At 54.7% G+C, this 18,755-nt stretch overlaps 1 protein-coding gene across 5 annotated transcripts in view; it reads right to left on the bottom strand.

Moving 5' to 3' along the window:
- ATG4B (autophagy related 4B cysteine peptidase) overlaps positions 1 to 18,755 on the bottom strand; it is a 36,666-nt gene continuing 17,911 nt past the window's right edge. For 2 of the 5 annotated variants that reach the window (XM_031007177.3, XM_055380011.1), the window contains exons 6-13: positions 18,466 to 18,538; positions 14,630 to 14,709; positions 7,092 to 7,285; positions 5,713 to 5,791; positions 5,242 to 5,387; positions 3,077 to 3,133; positions 2,449 to 2,542; positions 1 to 1,663 (exon numbers count right to left, since the gene is read on the bottom strand). In XM_031007177.3, the coding sequence (XP_030863037.1) occupies positions 1,590 to 1,663; positions 2,449 to 2,542; positions 3,077 to 3,133; positions 5,242 to 5,387; positions 5,713 to 5,791; positions 7,092 to 7,285; positions 14,630 to 14,709; positions 18,466 to 18,538 (797 nt within the window). In that variant the 3' untranslated portion in view covers positions 1 to 1,589. Of the gene's footprint in view, positions 2,543 to 3,076; positions 3,134 to 3,413; positions 3,653 to 5,241; positions 5,388 to 5,712; positions 5,792 to 7,091; positions 7,286 to 14,629; positions 14,710 to 18,465; positions 18,539 to 18,755 lie in introns of all 5 variants that reach the window. The other 3 variants (XM_031007178.3, XR_008677575.2, XM_031007176.3) reach the window with 3 other exon arrangements.

Below are 18,755 nucleotides of genomic sequence, written 5' to 3'. Positions count from 1 at the left end.
TTTGTTTTCTACTGAAACTTATTATTTGCCATTAATAATTGCAAACTATACTACTAAGAATGAACAACATTCTCTTCATTAAGCCTTTTTCAAAACACACAAGACAAAACTCCCCTTTGGTCAAGGTGTCCCACACATTCCCACTGCAGCTCCCAGCACAGCAGCGCACCATGAACTCGGACGCAGAGCCCAAGGAATGGAGATCGCACCAGCCTTCCCTGCTTCCCCACCCCAACTACACCCAAGGGAGAAAGGATACGAGGAAATACACTATGTCTTCAATGCTTGGGGGGCTGGGGGTGTCCTCTGCTACCAGGTGGGCCGGTCAGTGCCGAGTGTCCGGCGCGTGTCCTCAGGGATCTCCGGCTCCCCCACCTACACAAGCAGCAGCAGCAGCAGCAAGTCCTGCCAACGCCGCAGTAGCTGCTCATGAGAAAGGTGCCCACGCTCCCCAAGCCCTCCTGTTTACATTTCCTAGTGGGGCAAAGCTACTTTCCCAGGACAGGCAGCAGAGCAGCGGGTCAGAGTGCACTCTGGGACCCGGGACAGCAGGTTACACAGGGTCAGGCGGTGGTGGGTGCTGGAATCGGGGCTGAGGTTCTGGAAATGCCACCAGGTGATGCCACCCTGTGGTGTCTGCCCACCACACACCACAAGACTCAAGTGGTTTTCCCCTTTTGGCCCTAAACCACCTAACACCTCAGCGGCATGGGAGGGCAATTCTCAGCAAGGCAAGGACATGGGGAAGGCTCCTGGGAGAGGCACGCCGTCCACCCTCAAGCCTGACTGTCACAGGTGGAGGCCCCGCCCCACCCGTCACACCTGGGGAAGCTGCCATAGAATGCCGCAGCACTGGAAAGGGACACTCTGAGGGCAGGTTCCAGCAGCAGCTCCAGGACAGCCAGCCACCCTTCTGCCCAGGCCGCCCATGCCGTGTCCTGTGCACGCCATCTTCAGGTTTCCCACACACCCACTTCCTGAATACTTTTCTCCCCAAAGCAAGGAGGAACCTTGCCTTCGTTCCTCCAACCTCATCTCCCACTGAGGTAGCCCTTGGTAAGCCAGGCTGGGCAGAGAGGACACAGCGGTGGGCGCGTCCCCCTCGAGAGCAGCCCAGTCCTTGGGCGTGGGGCCGCAGTGTGGCTGCCGCTCCTCTCACGCCAGCCTGCACAGGTCTTCTGAGACTCTGACTCAGGGAGCGCCCCAGAAATTCATGTCTGTGTCTGACAACTTCAAACAGGACTTTAATTCCAAACCAACCACAGAACCGGCGCCTGGGAGCAAGTGGGACTGAGGCCCAGGCGCTAACACGGGGCTGGCAGTGTCGAGAGAACGCTCTGGAAGCTCCTAACAGACGGCTCCGCGTGCGGATGCACAGGCCCTGACGGGCACTCTGAGCTGGGCAGTCTGACACCAAGCAGTAAGGCCTCCCGGGCAGCGCAGCCTCAGTCCACAAGCACAGCGGGTGGCCCTCTGGGGGGAGGCAGCACGGGGCGCAGCCCTCGGCAGGCGAGCGGGCGGGATGGATGAAACGCAGCGGCACCAGGAGCCCCAGGCTCTCACAGGTGCCACCCCCGACCCCAGGATCTTCAAAGGGACAGGATTTCAAAGTCTTCATCTTCTGAGTCGAAGAATCTTTCCAGTCGCTCTACATCAGAAGAATCTAGAAGGAACAGGACATAGCGCATCAGGCATCTTGGGGGGGCCACCTGGGTGTGAGTCAAGTGCCCTTGGCGTGGGGCAGACTGAGCAGTGCCTGCTCTGCAGCCCACAGACAGCTGTCCCCATGCGGGTGTGAACAGGTCCGGGGGTTGTGCAGACCTGCGAATATGGGGGGAGGGAGCAGAGAAGAGGAGCAGGGCAGGGTGAGGAGGGCAGGGGGCGGCCGGCACAATCTCAGGCCTGAGGGGCCTCTGTCCCGCGTCTGACCCTCGTGGTCATCAGGAGTGGTTCCATTGCCATTGCCTTGTTTGTAGAGTTTCCCACAGGGAGACAGGGATGAGGAGGACGCGCTCACGGCCACTCACTTCACTGCATGAGCCCAGGCCGGCTCCTGCGGCACACTGGCCGTGGCCCAAGGGGTCTATGCCACCCATGGCCAGTGGTGCCCAAGTGAACCAGTCCCCCACCCAGGACTGCGTCACCACAGAGCCTGCATGTTCTGTCTGCTCCAGAGCCCTGAGGACTCCATGGGAGCACACCCAGCTCCACAGTGCCCGGGCAGGCAGCGCTGGTGGGGAAGACGAGGTGTGTCCTGGGCTGCTGGGCGCAAGCTTGGAGGAGGGGACGCTCCACTCCATACCTGGTCTCACAGGCGAACCACTTCCAAGTGCTCACGGCTCAGGCTCACACACACCTTAATGGTCAAAACCAAGGGGGCCAGGACTGGGGAAGCAAGGGCACAGATCGTACCTCCGAGGGACCCCACCTGGACTTGGCAGCTCTCACCTAGGGACAGGTTCAGGACGTCGGGGCAGGCCAGATGTGAAGGCTGCTGCTCCACCAGCTCAAACATGGGCAGGGCACCTCCGAGCAGAGATAGCTGTTAGTGAGACACGGCCGTTAGGTGCAGCCTCACCCCAGTGCTTGCTGCGGCTAAGAGAAAGGGGCCAGCCGGCCACAGCCAGCGGACAAACCTGACTGTCATCCCATCTCACTGATGAGAAAACAGAGGCAGCTTCCACACTAAAGGCTACACGAGAACCCAGTGTGGTGATCAACACACAACACAGTCTGACCACAACGGCAGAGGGGGGTGGGCCACACGCACTAGGCCAGCGTAGCTCAGCACCCCATCACCACCCCCATCTCAACAGGAGACGGATGAGGACACTGGAAATCCCATTCTAAAGTCAACACGCAACATCCGTCCCCAGGGTTGTTAACTGTGTTGCCAGATGGGCAATCCAGGACGCCCCACCCTGCTCAACTACATAGCTGTGCCAGGCGGGACAAAGCTCCCCATGGCCCAGTGAGGCTGCCTGAGACCTGGACGCAGGCCTTCGACCCCTGCACGCCCCGCTGCCTGTCTCCCTGGGTGGCTCAGCTCGGCTGCGGGTGTGGGGTGGCTACAAACCTTTTTGACTTGCTGGCACCAATCATTGAAGTCATCTTCAGTCTTACAGAAAAACCCCTAAAACGAAATGATGATGAGCAGAACAGGACACCCCCATCTGCAGTCACCTAAGAGGCGGGGGCTTCCATTCCCACTGCCAGTGGCGCAGCAGAGGCCCCCAGCATGCAGGTGCTGGACGCTCCAGCCTGCCTTGGCTCCTGTGGCCGGGAACGGAGCTCCGAGGGTGCCCTGTGCATGGCCCCCTGCACCAGTGCCTGGCTCCCCTCGGGCTCCACTGCATTGCTGTGCCTTGATTCGCCCATGAGATGTTACGTGGTGTGCATCTCTTAAACCTCACCGAGTGTTCCGGGATTGAGGCAGGTTATGAGTTAGGGCCAAGTGGAGAGCTCTTCTCTCTGCGACTGTGAGGCAGGGCCGCTGGGTCTCAGCCTTCGCCCAGCGTCTCCCTGGAAGCTTGGCGGCAAAGGCCACCGAGAACTGCCCAAGGACACCGTGACACAGGGAGCCTCCTGCTGAGGGGCCAGGAGACGGGGACCCGCCAAGGGTCACCGGCAATCACATCCTTAAAGCTGCCGCCTGTAATGACAGTCACTAGGAATTCTCAACGCTGCCAGATGCGCAGATGTTAACATAAAAGGAAACGAAATGGGAGGAGAAGCTCAAACTGGGCACTCTCTTCCCCTGAAGACACCGTTTCTGCCGCCTCGGCGCCGGTGTAGGAGCACTCTCCCCCGGGGACAGGGGACATTCCTCCTCCTCACGGGTGAGGACAGTTATCCCACCAGGTGGCCCCTTTGGTCTCAACTCCTCAACGTTCACGCGTCCACTCCTCTGTCTGCGGTGGCTGGCTCTCTAGCCTGACCTGACTGTTAGAGTGCCAATCACTGTAAGCCACCAAGCCGCGTTTACAGTAACAAACATACTTAATTCTAGCTAGACGAATTCGTGACTAGGTTCTGGTAAGAAGTGTGCGCCAGGCTGCGCACGGTGGCTCACGCCTGTAATCCCAGCACTTTGGGAGGCCGAGGTGGGTGGATCATGAGGTCAGGAGATCAAGACCATCCTGGCTAACACAGTGAAAACCCGTCTCTATTAAAAATACAGAAAATTAGCCGGGCGTGGTGGCAGGCACCTGTAGTCCCAGCTAATCGAGAGGCTGAGGCAGGAGAATGGCGTGAACCTGGGAGGCAGAGCTTGCAGTGAGCCGAGATCGCACCACTGCACTCCAGCCTGGGCAATAGAGCGAGACTCCGTCTCAAAAACAAACAAACAAACAAAAAGTGTGAGCCACAGAGCTCCAGCCCATGTTCCCCACTACTGCCACCCTGCCCAGGAGGTGCATGGAGCGTGGTGTGCACTCTGGGGCTGTGCCACAGCTCAGAGACCGTCCCATTTCAGGCCCAGATCTGCCTTCTTCCTCCTAAATGGGGCGGAGCATCCACAACAAAGCCCCCCATTTGGTTAACTGCTTCCCTGAGCATGTCACCGTCATTCATGATTTCTAGGGGGGTTTTTTGGCTTCTTTCCCCATCAAATATATTTGAGGGCAGGCAGGTCTGCATAAATCACACACCAAAAATCACAACTAGGTCATCAAAATGGAAAAACAGGGAAGCTCGTTCTTAGGAAATCCTCCAGAGAGGTCAAGTCAGAGCCTCCGGAAAACAAAAGGTGGTGCAGGGGTGGGTGGGTGGAGGGGCCGCCTGTGTGTTTAAATGTGGGTGTGACGAAGGTGGTGCAGGGGTGGGTGGGTGGAGGGGCCGCCTGTGTGTTTAAATGTGGGTGTGACGAAGGTGGTGCAGGGGTGGGTGGGTGGAGGGGCCGCCTGTGTGTTTAAATGTTTAGGTGTGAGGCGGACACACTCACCATGGCTCACACTCATCCATGCACACTCAGCACGCGCCCACACACGCTCACATCCAGACACATGCTCTCCGGGCCACTCGAAGGCCATGAAGGCTGCGCAGGAGGTGGTGCCTGGGGGAGGGACGTGAGGGTGCAAGGACACAGTTCCGGCTCTTACACCCTTCAGATTCCCAACCACGTGAACACAGTACTTATCCCAACATGCTGAAAAAAAAAAGCAAAAATCCGAAAGTTTTCCTCGTCATTCCCAAACAGCATTCAGCACCAAATGCCTGTGTGCGCAGGTGGCCGCCACGTACCACAGCAATGGACGGGTCAAGCTCTGCGATGCTCATGCGGCACGGCGGGTGCTGGCAGTGGAAGCTCTCGTCCGGGATGAAGCAGCCGTCAGTGGGCTCCACGGCTGGCTGCGTGGTGTGGGGGTCCAGGTAGATGAGCTCCTCACCTGGGAGGATGGGGCAGGCGGGCAGGTGGGCGGCCGAGCCCGCAGAGGAAACGGACAGAGGAGGCCGCGTTTCAGACCCACTGCACCCACATCACACTGAGAAGCAGTGGGCAGGAGGTGGGGAGGGAGCCGAGGGCACCAGACCATCAGGGAAAGGGGCACACAGGAGGCCGCCCGCGACCAGGCTGAAAATGAACCGCCCCCCTCAGGGCATGCTGCTTTTCCACCAGTGGCCTCAAGTGGCCACCTGGGGTGTGGGACCTGCTCATGGAATGCCCTTAAAAGGCACAGGCCCACAGGGACACGGTGGGAACCCTGGACTCACCAACGTAGCCGATGAAGTAGTGGGCGCTGTTGGGCTTCCCTCCGATGACGCCCAGGGACTGGGGCATCATGAAGCAGTGCTGTGGAGGGGCGGGGGACTGAGCACAGGTCCCAGGTGGGAGCAGACGGTCCCCCCACCCACTGCCATAGGGGGCCCAAGGGCCTGCTGAGGCCCAACTGGGTGACACAAGAGGGGACAGGAGGGGACATGGTACCAAAGAGCTTACTGTCCAGGAAAGACCACAGGACATCCCACAGGCACAAGAAACCCAATCTGCAGGCTCAGCTCAGGGAAGCTTCATGTCAGAGGTGGGCTTTGGGGAGGCTGGGAGTGAGGGGGCCTGGCAGGAGATGTGAGCAGGGGTGCGGGAGGTGGCCCTGCTGAGTGCTTTGACCTGACAGGGCAGAAGCAATGGAGACGGGGCCTATGTGTGGGGGCAGATGAGACCCCACAGGATGGGCAGAAGGCTGGACGGAGGGGCCAAGTTCAGACAACTGAATAATTTTAACAGGAAGCCACATTTCAGTTCCATACAAATGTGACGCCTCGGTCTAAAATTTGAGTTACCTGAGGAAAGGATGGTTTTCCCTTCTGCTTGCTTTTTTTTTTTTTTTGAGATGGAGCCTCACTCTGTCACCCAGGATGGAATGCAATGGCATGATCTCGGGTCACTGCAAGCTCCGCCTCCTGGGTTCAAGAGATTCTCCTGCCTCAGCCTCCTGAGTAGCTGGGACTACAGGCACGCACCACCATGCCCAGCTAATTTTTATATTTTTAGTAGAGACGGAGTTTCACCATGTTGGCCAGGCTGGTCTCGAACTCCTGACCTCGTGATCTGCCTGCTTTGGCCTCCCAAAGTGCTGGGATTACAGTCATGAGCCACCGCGCCCCGCCCCCTTTTGCTTTCATGACATGGGGGAGCCTGTGGCTGGAGCTCCTCACAGAGCCCTGCCCATCCCCAGGCCCTGCCCACACTTCCCTTCCTCACAGGCCAACCCACCCTCCAAAGGGACCTCAGGCCAAGAGGGCTGTGGGGGAGTGGGGCGGGCATTCCTGGGGCACAGTGGAGACCCGGGAGGGGGCAGGGCTCCCCGTCAGGCCGAGGAGTGGCACCTAGTTCCGAGGACCCCCTGCAAGCGCCTCATGCTTTCATCCTCGACACTCGCCTTGACACTTGCAGAACCAAAGCAGCACGTGCCTATTGATGGACGTGCCTCACGCCCACTCACCCCTTGGGAAACGGTGTAAACCAGGGTTGTTTACCCCTCCCCCGAGAGCCGGCTGCACAAGTGGCCACATGACGATGATGCGCTGAAAGTGACTAAGAACTGGGAGAAGGGGACGGGGACTCAGGGCAAGCGCCGCACGGCAGGACCCACCTTCAGCGTCTCCACGTAGGCCTCGTTGATATCCGTGAGCCCCAGGCGCAGGGGAATGAGAAGTACCAGGGGTCTCCATGGCGATGGCCTGTTGGTGACCTCAGCTCCGGCAGGGAATCCGTTGCAGTGCCGGTCGGAATCTGCAGGAAACGCAGTGGCGCCTGCACAGGGAACGCTGGTCCTGCACAACCTTCCTAGAAAGGGAGACATGCTTTCACTAACCAAGCAGACCTGCGCAAAAGTGCTCCCACAACAAGCAAGCAAATGATGACTGTGTAACAGAAAAAGGGCAGGACAAAGCCAGGTGCTTACAGTGAAATTCAAACTTGGAAAATATAGAAAAGCGTAAGAAAATTTTTTCATAATCTTGCCACCCAGAGAAAAAAGAAATATTTTCTATGCATACGTAATTAAAGAGTTTTATTGTGAAATAAAGCACACACACAAAACAGTGCAAGAAAAAGCCACGTGCACTTCAGAGGAAAATCACAGAAGTATCCACGCAGCCCGCCAGCCTGTACCCACGCAGCCCGCCAGCCTGTACCCACGCAGCCCGCCAGCCTGGCTAGTGCCAGCACAGCCAGAACCCGCTCCCTCCGGGCCTCCTCAGCAACCCCTTTCCTTGCTCCCACCCCTTCTGCCTACACACACCCGTGAGTCAATGGTCCGGAGGACACATCAACCGGAGGGTGCGGTGATGGGAGAAGACACTCTGGGAGCATGGAGCATGCCCGACGTCTAGATCGAGGTTTCTCAACACCACTCCCCACTCAGAGGACCCAGGCTGATTCCAGGGCCAGGCAGGGAATGTTCAGAGGTGCCTGCAGCATCTGCTTAACCCAAAACATAACGGAGGCCTCAAAACATAAACGAAAAACGCCAGAACACAGCAAAAGACACCACCAGACTGAGGTGGCCACCGGCCAAAGGTGGAACTGTCAAGCATCAAAAAGATGGACAGTGACAGGTGACAGTGACAGACAGGTGACAGTGACAGGTGACAGGTGACAGGTAGCACACTGCACACTAAGTGATGGGAGAAAAGGCGGCTCTTCTCAAGAACGCCAACCAATAAACGTGAAAGGAAAGGACAGGCTAGAAAAACCACCATTATCAGGCAGGAGTCACACAGCTCCCCAGGACACGCTCAGCGTCACCACTGGATTATTCATTAATTACAAAGGAAAAAAGACCCCATCTCCGGGGATCTGACATAGTGTCCCACTGCAGGCCCCGGATGGGATAACAGAGGACACTGCCACCCAGAGGCTACTCTCAGCCACAGGCTCAACCCAAGCCCAACTGTGAGGAAGCAGACAAATCCAGCGTGTGGGATGGTCAGCTGACCTGAACTCGTCAAAAATGCCACAAAGCAGCAACAACCACAACAAAGAGGCAGAACCTTCTCAATTAAAGACTAGAAAGACATCACAACTATATACACACAGCACCGGACCCTCAACCAGGAACACAAATCAGCGGCACGGGTTGTTCCCTGGACAGCAAGGGGCCAAGACAGACCCTGGTGAGTCGTGGCGTCACCTCTTTTGTGGTGATGAGGCTGTGTGGCTCTGAGGAACACTCTCATTCGTAGGAGGCTTGCTCATAAAAATCAAGTGTGTCAAAACACAATTGGTGGATCTAGGTGGAGGGTTTGTGGCCATGACTCACTGAACTTTTTTGTAGGACTCAAATTTCTCAAAACAGAGAGCTGGAAAACAAGGATTCTGAGACAGAAATTTTTAAATTTCTTTTAGAGACGGGGTCTCACTCTGTCACCCAGGCTGCAGGGCAGTGGCGCAACCACAGCTCACTGCAGCCTCAAACACCTGCGCTTAAGCAGTCCTCCCGCCTCAGCCTCCCGAGTAGCTGGAACAACAGGTGTGGGCCACTGTGCCCCACTGATTTTTCTTTTTCGAAGCCGATTCTCTGTTGTCCAGGCTGGAGTGCAGTGGCATAATCTCGGTTCACTGCAACCTCCGCCTTCTGGGCTCAAGCAATTCTCCTGCCTCAGCCTCCCCAGTAGCTGGGATTACAGGTGTGTGTCACCACGCCCAGCTAATTTTTGTATTTTTAGTAGAGACGGGGTTTTGCCACACTGGCCAGGCTGGTCTTGAACTCCTGACCTCAAGTGATCTGCTCGCCTCACCCTCCCAAAGTGCTGAGATTACAGACATGAGCCATGTGCCTGGCCTGATTTTTCTGTTTCTTATAGAGAGGGAGTTGTCCAGGCTGGTCTCAAGCAATCCTCCAACTCAGCCTCCCTGAGAGATGCGATTATGGGTAGGAGCTACCATGCCCAGCCTTAAGGGAGTTGTTTGGGTTTCTGTTTGGTTGGTTTTTGAGACAGGGTCTTACTGTGTCACCCATGCCGGAGTGAAGTGGTGCAATCATGTCTCACCGCAGCCTCAACCTCCCAGGCTCATGGGATCCTCCCACCTCAGACTCCCAAGTAGGTGGGACTACAGGTACATGCCCCCATGTCCGGCTAGTTTTTTTGTTTTGTTTTGTTTTTTTGTAGAGATGAGGTTTTACCATGTTACCTAGGCGGCTGGTCTCAACCTCCTGGACTCAAGCAATCTGCCTGCCTCTGCCTCCCAAAGTGCTAGGATTACAGGCAGGAGCCACAGTGCTTAGCCAAGGGAGGGATTTTAACTTTGATTTTTTTTAAACATATATGTTATTGCTTCAAAGAGCCCGTTCTAGTATGTGTTAGTTCTAATAAATTTAATTTTAAAATTTATTTTTAAAATATTTTATAGAATGAGGTCCAGGCACGGTGGCTCACGCCTGTAATCCCAGAACTTTGGGAGGCCGAGGTGGGCAGATCATGAGGTCAGGAGATCAAGACCATCCTGGCCAACATGGTGAAATATGGTGAAACCCCATCTCCACTAAAATACAAAAAATTAGCCAGGTGTGGTGGCATGCACCTGTAGCCTCAGCTACTCAGGAGGCTGAGGCAGGGGAATCACTTGAACCTGGGCAGCAGAAATTGCAGTGAGCCAAGATCGTGCCACCACTGCACTCCAGCCTGGCGACAAAGCAAGACTGTTTCCAAAAAAAAAAAGACGTCTGGCTATGTTGCCCAGGCTGGTCTTGAATTCCTGGCTTTAAGCAATCCTCCTGCCTCAGCCTCACAAAGTGCTGGGATTACAAACATGAGCCACTACACCTGGCCTAATACGTTTCTTCCTTTAAATCATTAATTTCTGTATTTGTCTTTAATATTATTCTTTGGTTTCTTCAGTTAATTTTGCTTTTTCCGAATTCTTGAGTTGTATGCTTATTTCATTAATTTTCACTTTGTAAAAGAACCCATATACTAGTATTGAAGGTACACAGGTTTTCTTCTGAGTTCTGTACACATCAGGTTCAGATACATAGTTACGGTCTCTACACTTGACTTTTTTGAGGTTTCACATTTCCAGGCAGCAGGGTTTTGTCCTTTTTTCATTTTATTCCGCATTAGTTTCATAGAAATTCCCAGGCACACTCTGCTGTCACAACCTAGGGTTTGACACGTATCTACTAAACTCTGCCTGTTGTGTTACCTGGGTCCCCTGTAGCTTTGATCTTTCCATAGCTAATCTGTTAATTATTCTGTTTTCTATATATTTTGCTTTATTATTTTTTGTTGTTTTGGTTTTTTGAGACACAGTCTTACTGTGTCACACAGGCTGGAGTGCAATGGCATGATCTCAGCTCACCATAGCCTCTGCCTCCCAGGTTCAAGCAATTCTCGTGCCTCAGCTCCCGAGCAGCTGGGATTATGAGGGCGTGCCACCATGCCCAGCTAATTTTTTTTTTTTTTTTTTTTAGTAGACATGGGGTTTTACGATGTTGACCAGGCTGGTCTTGAACTCCTGACCTCATGTGATCTGCCCACCTTGGCCTCCCGAAGTGCTGGGATTATAGGCATGAGCCACCGCGCCCGGCCCGCTTTATTGATTTTGAAGTTGGGATTATAGGCGTGAGCCACCGCGCCCAGCCCACTTTACTGATTTTGAAGTTATGTTTTGATAGAAAGGCTTCCCGGTGGTGACAGTTTCCTGCTGACTGGTGCTTTGTTACCTGCACAGACCCTACTGTCTCAGGAATATGATCGAACACATGGACCGGCTCAAGGGCTGATGTGTAGCTGGGCCGGTTGCTTCTGTGCCTCCAGAGCCCAGCACTGAGTGTGTGACCTACCACGTCACAAACACCCTGCTGTCAACAGGGTGCAACGGGCTTTTGCCTATTCCTGCCACCACCTGAAATTTTCTCGTGTTCTCTTTATATTTTGAACACATTTAAAATTTATATTTCTCTATCAATGACAACTACACAGTACACATACCTACTCTCACCTCATGAAGCCAGGTCTTTTCTCAGAATTCTAAACATTTTCCAGTAGCATTTGGTGTGGCACAAAGATGAGATGCCCAGGCCAGTTGAGACTGCCTTTCTTCAAAGCAGCTTAGTAGTGATACTATTATTTGGATGTTTAGAGAAGTTTCCCTTTACTTCTGCAATTTGGAAATATTATCAGGAACATGTATGTTTAAGTACTTCCGATAAAAAAAATTTGGGGGTCTTTAGCTCTAAAGACTCAACTCTCACCAACTCAGGGGAATTTTCTCCTTCTCCTTCAGTGGCCAACTCTCCCGAAAAGTTCTAATCCACACACTCTGCTCTCAGCTGCCTCTATTTGGCTGCACTGCCTCTCAGAGAGTTGAGTTTCAGCTGTTGTGATTCTCCTCCCCACTCTGTTTCTGACTGTGCTTGCTCTGGTATTTACTTTTCTTTCATTGGAGTCATTTGTCCTCACTGCCAGACTGACACGTTTTCCAATCTGTATTTCCTCCCTACATTCAGTGACATTCTGTCTACTGTCGTTAGAAAGGTCTAAGCCCATCAACGTTAAGGACAAGAAGAGCATGCTAAGGATGTCCTGGCTGGCCTTTGACTGGGGGTGGACAGAAGGATGAGTTGCGGGGGGGATGGGGACACTGTAGGCAGTAAGGTCTCCCCTTACCCCACAGGCTTCACCTAAAATCTGAGTGGGAACACCGTCAGGCAGCTCTTTCGCTGCAGGAAGAAGCTTTAGTGGAATTTCTGAATGGCATCAGTCTTCTCCTATCTAACTGCTCCTTCCACAAGCAGTTCCGAGAAACTAGAAGAAAAGTCCTTGCTTGGCCAAGGACCCGTCTGTTTCTCTAGCTTCGGCTTTGCGGACTTCTTCCTCGGACGTCCTCCCTTGCGCACTCTTAGCAGCACAACTGAAAAAAGCAGCCTGCTTCCTGCCCTCCCCCCACTACTCCCTCCTGGGGCTTTTGGTAGGGGTCATTCAGAACGACCCCGATGTCCTCCTCACAACACCACGCCACACTCAGGAACCCAGAAACCCAAGCCTTGTGCATCAATGCCAGTGCCTTTGCTGGCTGGATGTGGATGCCTTTCTTCCTAAATGGGGGCATCAGGCACCTTCCACATGCTCCTATGAGGAACAGTGTCCTTTCAGGCAGCTGATGCAGTGAGACGAAGCCGGTCAGACCAGGCAGCCTCCACATCCTCCCGGGAGCCGCCATCCTCAGGGGCTGGGAAATGCAGATTCAAGCTCTTCCAGGACCTGACCCCACTCTCACTCTGACAAGCCACATTTCAGCAGCACTGCTTTGGGCAGCCCTGAGACTCCTGAAGAGACGGAGCTGGAGTCCACACAGTCAAGCTGCCCCCGAGACTCCCACCAGTGCTACCTGCACCCAGAGGGACGGAGGTTCTAGGAAGCCCTGACCCTTGTGCCTTCCTGGCCACTGCACCCAGCAACAGCCTCCCTAATCCGAGGCCAGGGACTGAGGTGTGACTTGGTGAGATCCTGAGCACGGGCGCGGAACGAGGCGGTAAGTGATTTCCCCAGACACGGGAGGGAGGGTGGGGCAGTGAACAGGGAACTAAGGTATAATAGTATATTGTGTAGCCAGTTAATAATTACAATGCTGTCACTCATGGCCAGGAGAAAATACTTAGGAAACTATGTAAGTTTTTGAAAAGCACAGGAGAAATACTGAGAGTAAGAATGTAAAAATGCTCATATGAGTTATTTCTGAGTGGTAAAATCAATAATTTTTCTCTTTCTTTGTACTCTTCCTGTGTTTCCAATGTTTTATAAAAATTTCAAGAAACAGAATGGAGGGAAAAGGCAGATGGAAGAAACAAACACCCTTTGGTTATGATCCCAAGTTCAAGTCTCTGAGGAACAGAATCCTGGAAGGAGAGCCTGCTGTGGCAAAGCTCTCAATGCTGCAGAAACCAGCCTCTCTCTCCCTTATAAAGTCCTGCCTCACTCCCTCCGCTGTGTCACGATGCCCCCGAGGATGGCCAGACGACGAAGAAACAGAATGGAGAGGCAGGGAAGGGGCGTGTCTGTGACCCAGCACACACCTGTGTGGTGACCTGGCACACCCACAGTCACAGGGCAGGACCCACTCCCACTGTGAATCTGTGCGCAGTTACGGCTGTGGCTCTGAATGAGGTCTTTTTTTTGGGGGGGGGGGGGACGGAGTCTCACTCTGTGGCCAGGCTGGAGTGCAGTGGTGTGATCAAGGCTCACTGCAACCTCCGCCTCCCAGGTTCAAGCGATTCTTCTGCCTCAGCCTCCCGAGTAGCTGGGACTATAGGCACGTGCCACCATGCCCAGCTAGTTTCTGTATTTTTAGTAGAGACGGGGTTTCACCACGTTGGCCAGGCTGGTCTTGAACTCCTGACCTCATGATCCACCCGCCTCGGCCTCCCAAGGTGCTGGGATTACAGGCATGAGCCACCGCGCCCGGCCTAAATGAGCTCTTTCTTATGGAAAACTGGATTCAAGGCAATAGCCTACATGTAGAACTTCAATAAAATTGGAATTGAGGGAGTTTTGAGAAGTTCCCTGGGAAAAAGGTGGCCCTGAGTAAAAAAGGCGGTGAGGCGTTTTTAAGAGTTCTCAGCTTGGCTACATCATGGAAGGTGAAACATGAATTTGGAACTCACTCAATGAGCCCATTTGTTAAAACTGAGCCACAATTTTCCTCCTAGATGTAAATGTTGCCACGCCCAGGTTCCTTCAGGGTTGCAGCAGACCTTTCTTCCAGAAAGCTGAAAAGAGCTCTGCCTTCACGACGTGCCTTTGCTGGAGATGGTGCAGCTAGAGATGGTTGCTACATCTCTCTGTGGCACATCAAGGCACGCAAAATAACTTCACCAGAATTCCCACACGAGGGCGCCTAAGCACAGCAGGCCTTCACAAATGATTTGTAACCAAGACACAAAACACGACGTGAGATACCAAGTCACGGCCTCCAGACAGCCTGGGCTCTCCTCTCTTGGTATGACCGCCGGGATAGGAGAGCGAGGCCACCGTGCATCTGGCTTGGCACACAGGCCCCACGGAGCACCTGCACGGCATGGGGCGACTGACAACACTCGCCGAGGCTCCCGTGGGGACTCAGGCAAGGAAGTGTGTATGTTGCCCGTGATTTCAACTTTCTTGTCCATGGAAACCCTGAGCCACTTACTGATTTCCTCCATCACAACAGTGTTGTCCATTGCAATGTGGACCGCCAAGGAGCTCCACGTGTCGAAGACAGCAAGTTTCCTACAGAGAGTAGGAGAATGACCATAAGCTTTTGTACAATTCAAAGACGGTTCATCTTTGCAGCCACAGCTGCGCGAAGGAGTGTTCGTGTTAGAGGTGCTTCTCGGATGAGAAGGGCCAAGGTTCCTAAAATCCGGGGCACAGCCAATGCCACAGACAGGAAGAAAGCTGAGGGTAAATCTGCTTCTTCTCGCCTGAGGCCCAGGGGTCCTGCCCTTGCCCCAGCCTCCATTCATAGAGAGCACACGCAAGAGGCTTTTGAGTGGCCTGGTTTTCTGGTCTCACTGGCACAGAGGCAGGAACTAGAACATGAACGCAGCTCTGAGACGCTGTGGGTTTTGCCAACTTTGAGGCAGGCCTCCCAGCACCTTCATGCTCTGCTCTGCTCTCCCCTCCACCAAACACGCTGAGCTGACAGCCAAGTAATCTGAGTCCTTACAGAGAAACCTGCAGCTTAGTGGGAAGCACAACTGTGCACGCCAGTGAGGAGGAACCATGGCCTTGGATTTCCCGTTCTGAGGGAAGGGCAGATTCTGCAGCCAAAAGTCTAACGGGACTCTGATCTCATCTCAGGTCTGGTGGAGGTGGGGTCAGAGGACCTCAACAAAAGGTAAAACAATAGAAAAGGCCCTGAGGCAGCAAAGACCTGGTGCTCCCGGGGACAGAATGCAAGACCTGTGGAGCGGAGCTGGGTGGGGGTGGAGCAGGGGACTGGGGTGACCACACAGAGCCCCTCCCAATGCACAAGCCCAGAGGGGACACTGGGAGGACAGCCTGCCCCCCACCGCCCCCCTGCCCCACCACCTTCCTCCTCCCATCTCCAGCCCAGCTGCAGTGCTGAAAATGGGAGGACAGCCTGCTTCCCCGCCCCACTCCCACACCACCTTCCTCCTCCCACCTCTAGCCCAGATGCAGTGCTGAAGACGCACCCACACACAAGGGACACAGCAGCACTGGCAAAGCTGACCTGGCGGAGGGCAAACAAGGAAGCAGCAGCCACGTGGGCCGGTGGTCAACACTGCAGAGAACAGTAACGCAGGAACGGGGAGTGGCACTACTAACGTAGCCACAGGGAAGCCCTTGGTGCCAAAGGATACCTGGGCAGACATGGGGCGCAACCCAGGCAGGTGTCGGGGGAACAGGGTCCAAGTGCCAGGCACCACACATGCAAAGGCCCTGAGGCTGGTGTGTCCCAGGAGCACAAGGTGTCATGCCAGGGAGGTGGGGTAGAGCCCCGCCTGAGTCAGCAGTAAAGTGCCAGGGCGGTTCAAGGCAGAGTGGTGGCCAATATGTTTTATGCAGATGGCTCTGCTGTTATTTGCTAAAGAGACTCTAGGATGACAAAGAGAGAAGGAAGATCAACGAGAAAGAAGAAGATGGGGCTGGGACCAGCACAGGGAGTGAAAGGATGAACACTGGTCAGAGTCTGGACATATTTTGAATGGGCCCACTGAAAGAAAGAGGAATTGATATTTTGAATGGGCCCACTGAAATAAAGAGGAATTGGCCAGGAGCGGTGGCTCATGCCTGTAATCCCAACACTTTGGGAGGATGAGGCAGGTGGATCACAAGGTCAGGAGTTCAAGACCAGCCTGGCTAACATGGTGAAACCTTGTCTCCACTAAAAATACAAAACTTAGTTGGGCATGGTGGCACGTGCCTATAATCCCAGCTACTGAAGAGGCTAAGGCAGGAGAATTGCTTGAACCGGGACCCCGGAGGCGGAGGTAGCAGTGAGCCCAAGATTGCACCACTGCACTCCAGCCTGGGCTACAGAGCTAGACTCTGTCTCGGAAAAAAAATAAAAAAAAAAAAAAGAAAGAGAGGAGTCCTGGCCAGGCGCGGTGGCTCACGCCTGTAATCCCAGCACTCTCGGAGGCGAAGGCAGGTGGATCACGAGGTAAGGAGTTCAAGACCAGCCTGGCCAACATGGTGAAACCCCATCTCTACTAAAAATTGAAAAAATTAGCTGGGCATGGTGGCGGGTGCCTGTAATCCCAGGTACTGGGGAGGCTGAGGCAGGAGAACTGCTTGAACTGGGACCCGGGAGGCGGAGGAAGCAGTGAGCCCAAGATTGCACCACTGCACTCCAGCCTGGGCTACTGAACTAGACTGTCTCAAAAAAAAAAGAAAAAAGAGAGGAGTCCTGGCCAGGCACGGTGGCTCACGCCTGTAATCCCAGCACTTCGGGAGGCCGAGGCAGGAGAATCACTTGGGATTCTGAGCAGAGATCATGCCACTACACTCCAGCCTGGCAACAGAGCGAGACTCCGTCTCAAAAAGAAAGAGGGGTCTAGAACAATCCCAGATTTTGGTTTGAGCACCTGAAGGACCACTGTAGGAGAAGCAGGCTGGGGCCAGCACGGGCTCTGGCTGTCAGGTCACCATGCACACAGATACCCAGGTGGAAATGCAGAATAAGCAGCTGGACCTGAGCTTGGAGTCCAGGGACAAATCAGCTGGAAGCCATCCATGTGCCTGGGTGCCACAGCACTTGCAGGTTGGGAAGGATCATCCAGCAACAGGGGCAGGGGCTGGTGGGGAGCGGGCAGAGGACCAGGAGAAACAGTGGCCTGGTGCTTCCAGAGAAACTGCACTGACTTGGTGGGGCCACTCCAGGCAGCAGCAAGAGAAGTGTGAGTGGAGGGGTGTGGTGGGGGCTGGGGAGCTGCTGGACAGAGGACTCTGAAGGGCATGCAGTAGGGACTGAGCAGGTGCCACGCCAAACACAGGGCGGGCCCAAGAGACAGAGGGAGCAGCAGGCTGGGGATGTGGGACGGGGTGACGTGGGACGCAGGTGACGTGGGATGTGGCAGAGACGGACTTGTGCAGGACCCCAGGGAACCTGACAGAAAAGCTGGGTGGAGACAGTGACTGCCATGCTGAGGAGCAGGCTGTGGGTGAGGGGAGACAGGGTCATTTCAGGAATGTGGAACGTGGGATGCCTGAGGGCCTTGAGTGGGATACAGAACAGGCAGATGCAGAAGGAGAGGCTTCAAGGGGGCCGTGGCTGAAGACAGGCTGGGGAGACGCTGGCCCTCAGACCAGTGGGGAGGAGACCCTGAGGGGACAAGTCCTGGGGGAACTGGCCAGAGCCTCCCCAAAAATGCTGGGATGCCAGGACACATGGAATCAGACCAAATGACCCTGGATGGGTCAAGAGGAATGAAGAGTGGACACGAAGCTGAAACCACAGGCAAGTTTCTGGAACTGCAGGGAGGGTCATCTCAGAGGAATCTGGGGGGCGGGCACGCAATGGGGCTGAGTGAGGTGCGAAAGGAAGCAGGCGCGGAGCAGGTGCAGAGCACACTTTCAGACGCTGAGGTGTATGGGAAGGTGAGCGAGGCTACAGGGAGTCTCCGGGTAGAGTGAGAAAGGCAGGTGGCAAGGCCCGCGGAGGGCAGCCTCCAACAAGCCTGCAGAGGTGGAAGGGCCCGGCACCCACACAGATGGCTGCAGACTAGCTTCAGCTGCCCACCCCATCAGAAGCCACCATTACAGGTGGATACATGCAGCAAAGAATAAGGGTCCAATGTGCCAGCCAGGATGTGGACTACGGTGTTCATTTTGTTAGAAAACATAAATTCCTATTCACAAGACCTCTTGGCACAGTCATCGCTGAGAAACCTTCTGAGGGCCATGAAGTAAATAATTAGAGACCCCTTATTTCCTGTAGCCATGAAGGCTCAAGGAGAATTTAACCCCCAGGGAACATCCCTGCTGCCCCATGCTTGGCAGTGGAAGTGCAGTACATACTTGAGGACCTGGGCGACAGTGTTCGGCCCGTACCACTGGCCTATGGACTTGCCTTCGCCAACTCCCATTTGCGCTGCAGGGAACAGATACACATTAGCAACACACACCCGCCCCGACCATCCCAACGCCCCCAGCCCTGACCTCTGGTGGCACGTGGTGCCAGGAGACACATCACAGGAAAGCCTGGACAGCACCCTACCCAGCCTCCAGACGGAAGGATGCCCCAACAAGATCGGGGGAGGCGTGAGGGGGCAAACAAGGTCTCGGGGACTGTCCTTCGCTATGAACTT

Source organism: Gorilla gorilla, chromosome 11, assembly GCF_029281585.2.
Source record: "Gorilla gorilla gorilla isolate KB3781 chromosome 11, NHGRI_mGorGor1-v2.1_pri, whole genome shotgun sequence".
Classification (NCBI taxonomy): Eukaryota; Metazoa; Chordata; class Mammalia; order Primates; family Hominidae; genus Gorilla; species Gorilla gorilla.
This window is presented reverse-complemented; position numbering and strand designations above follow the sequence as displayed.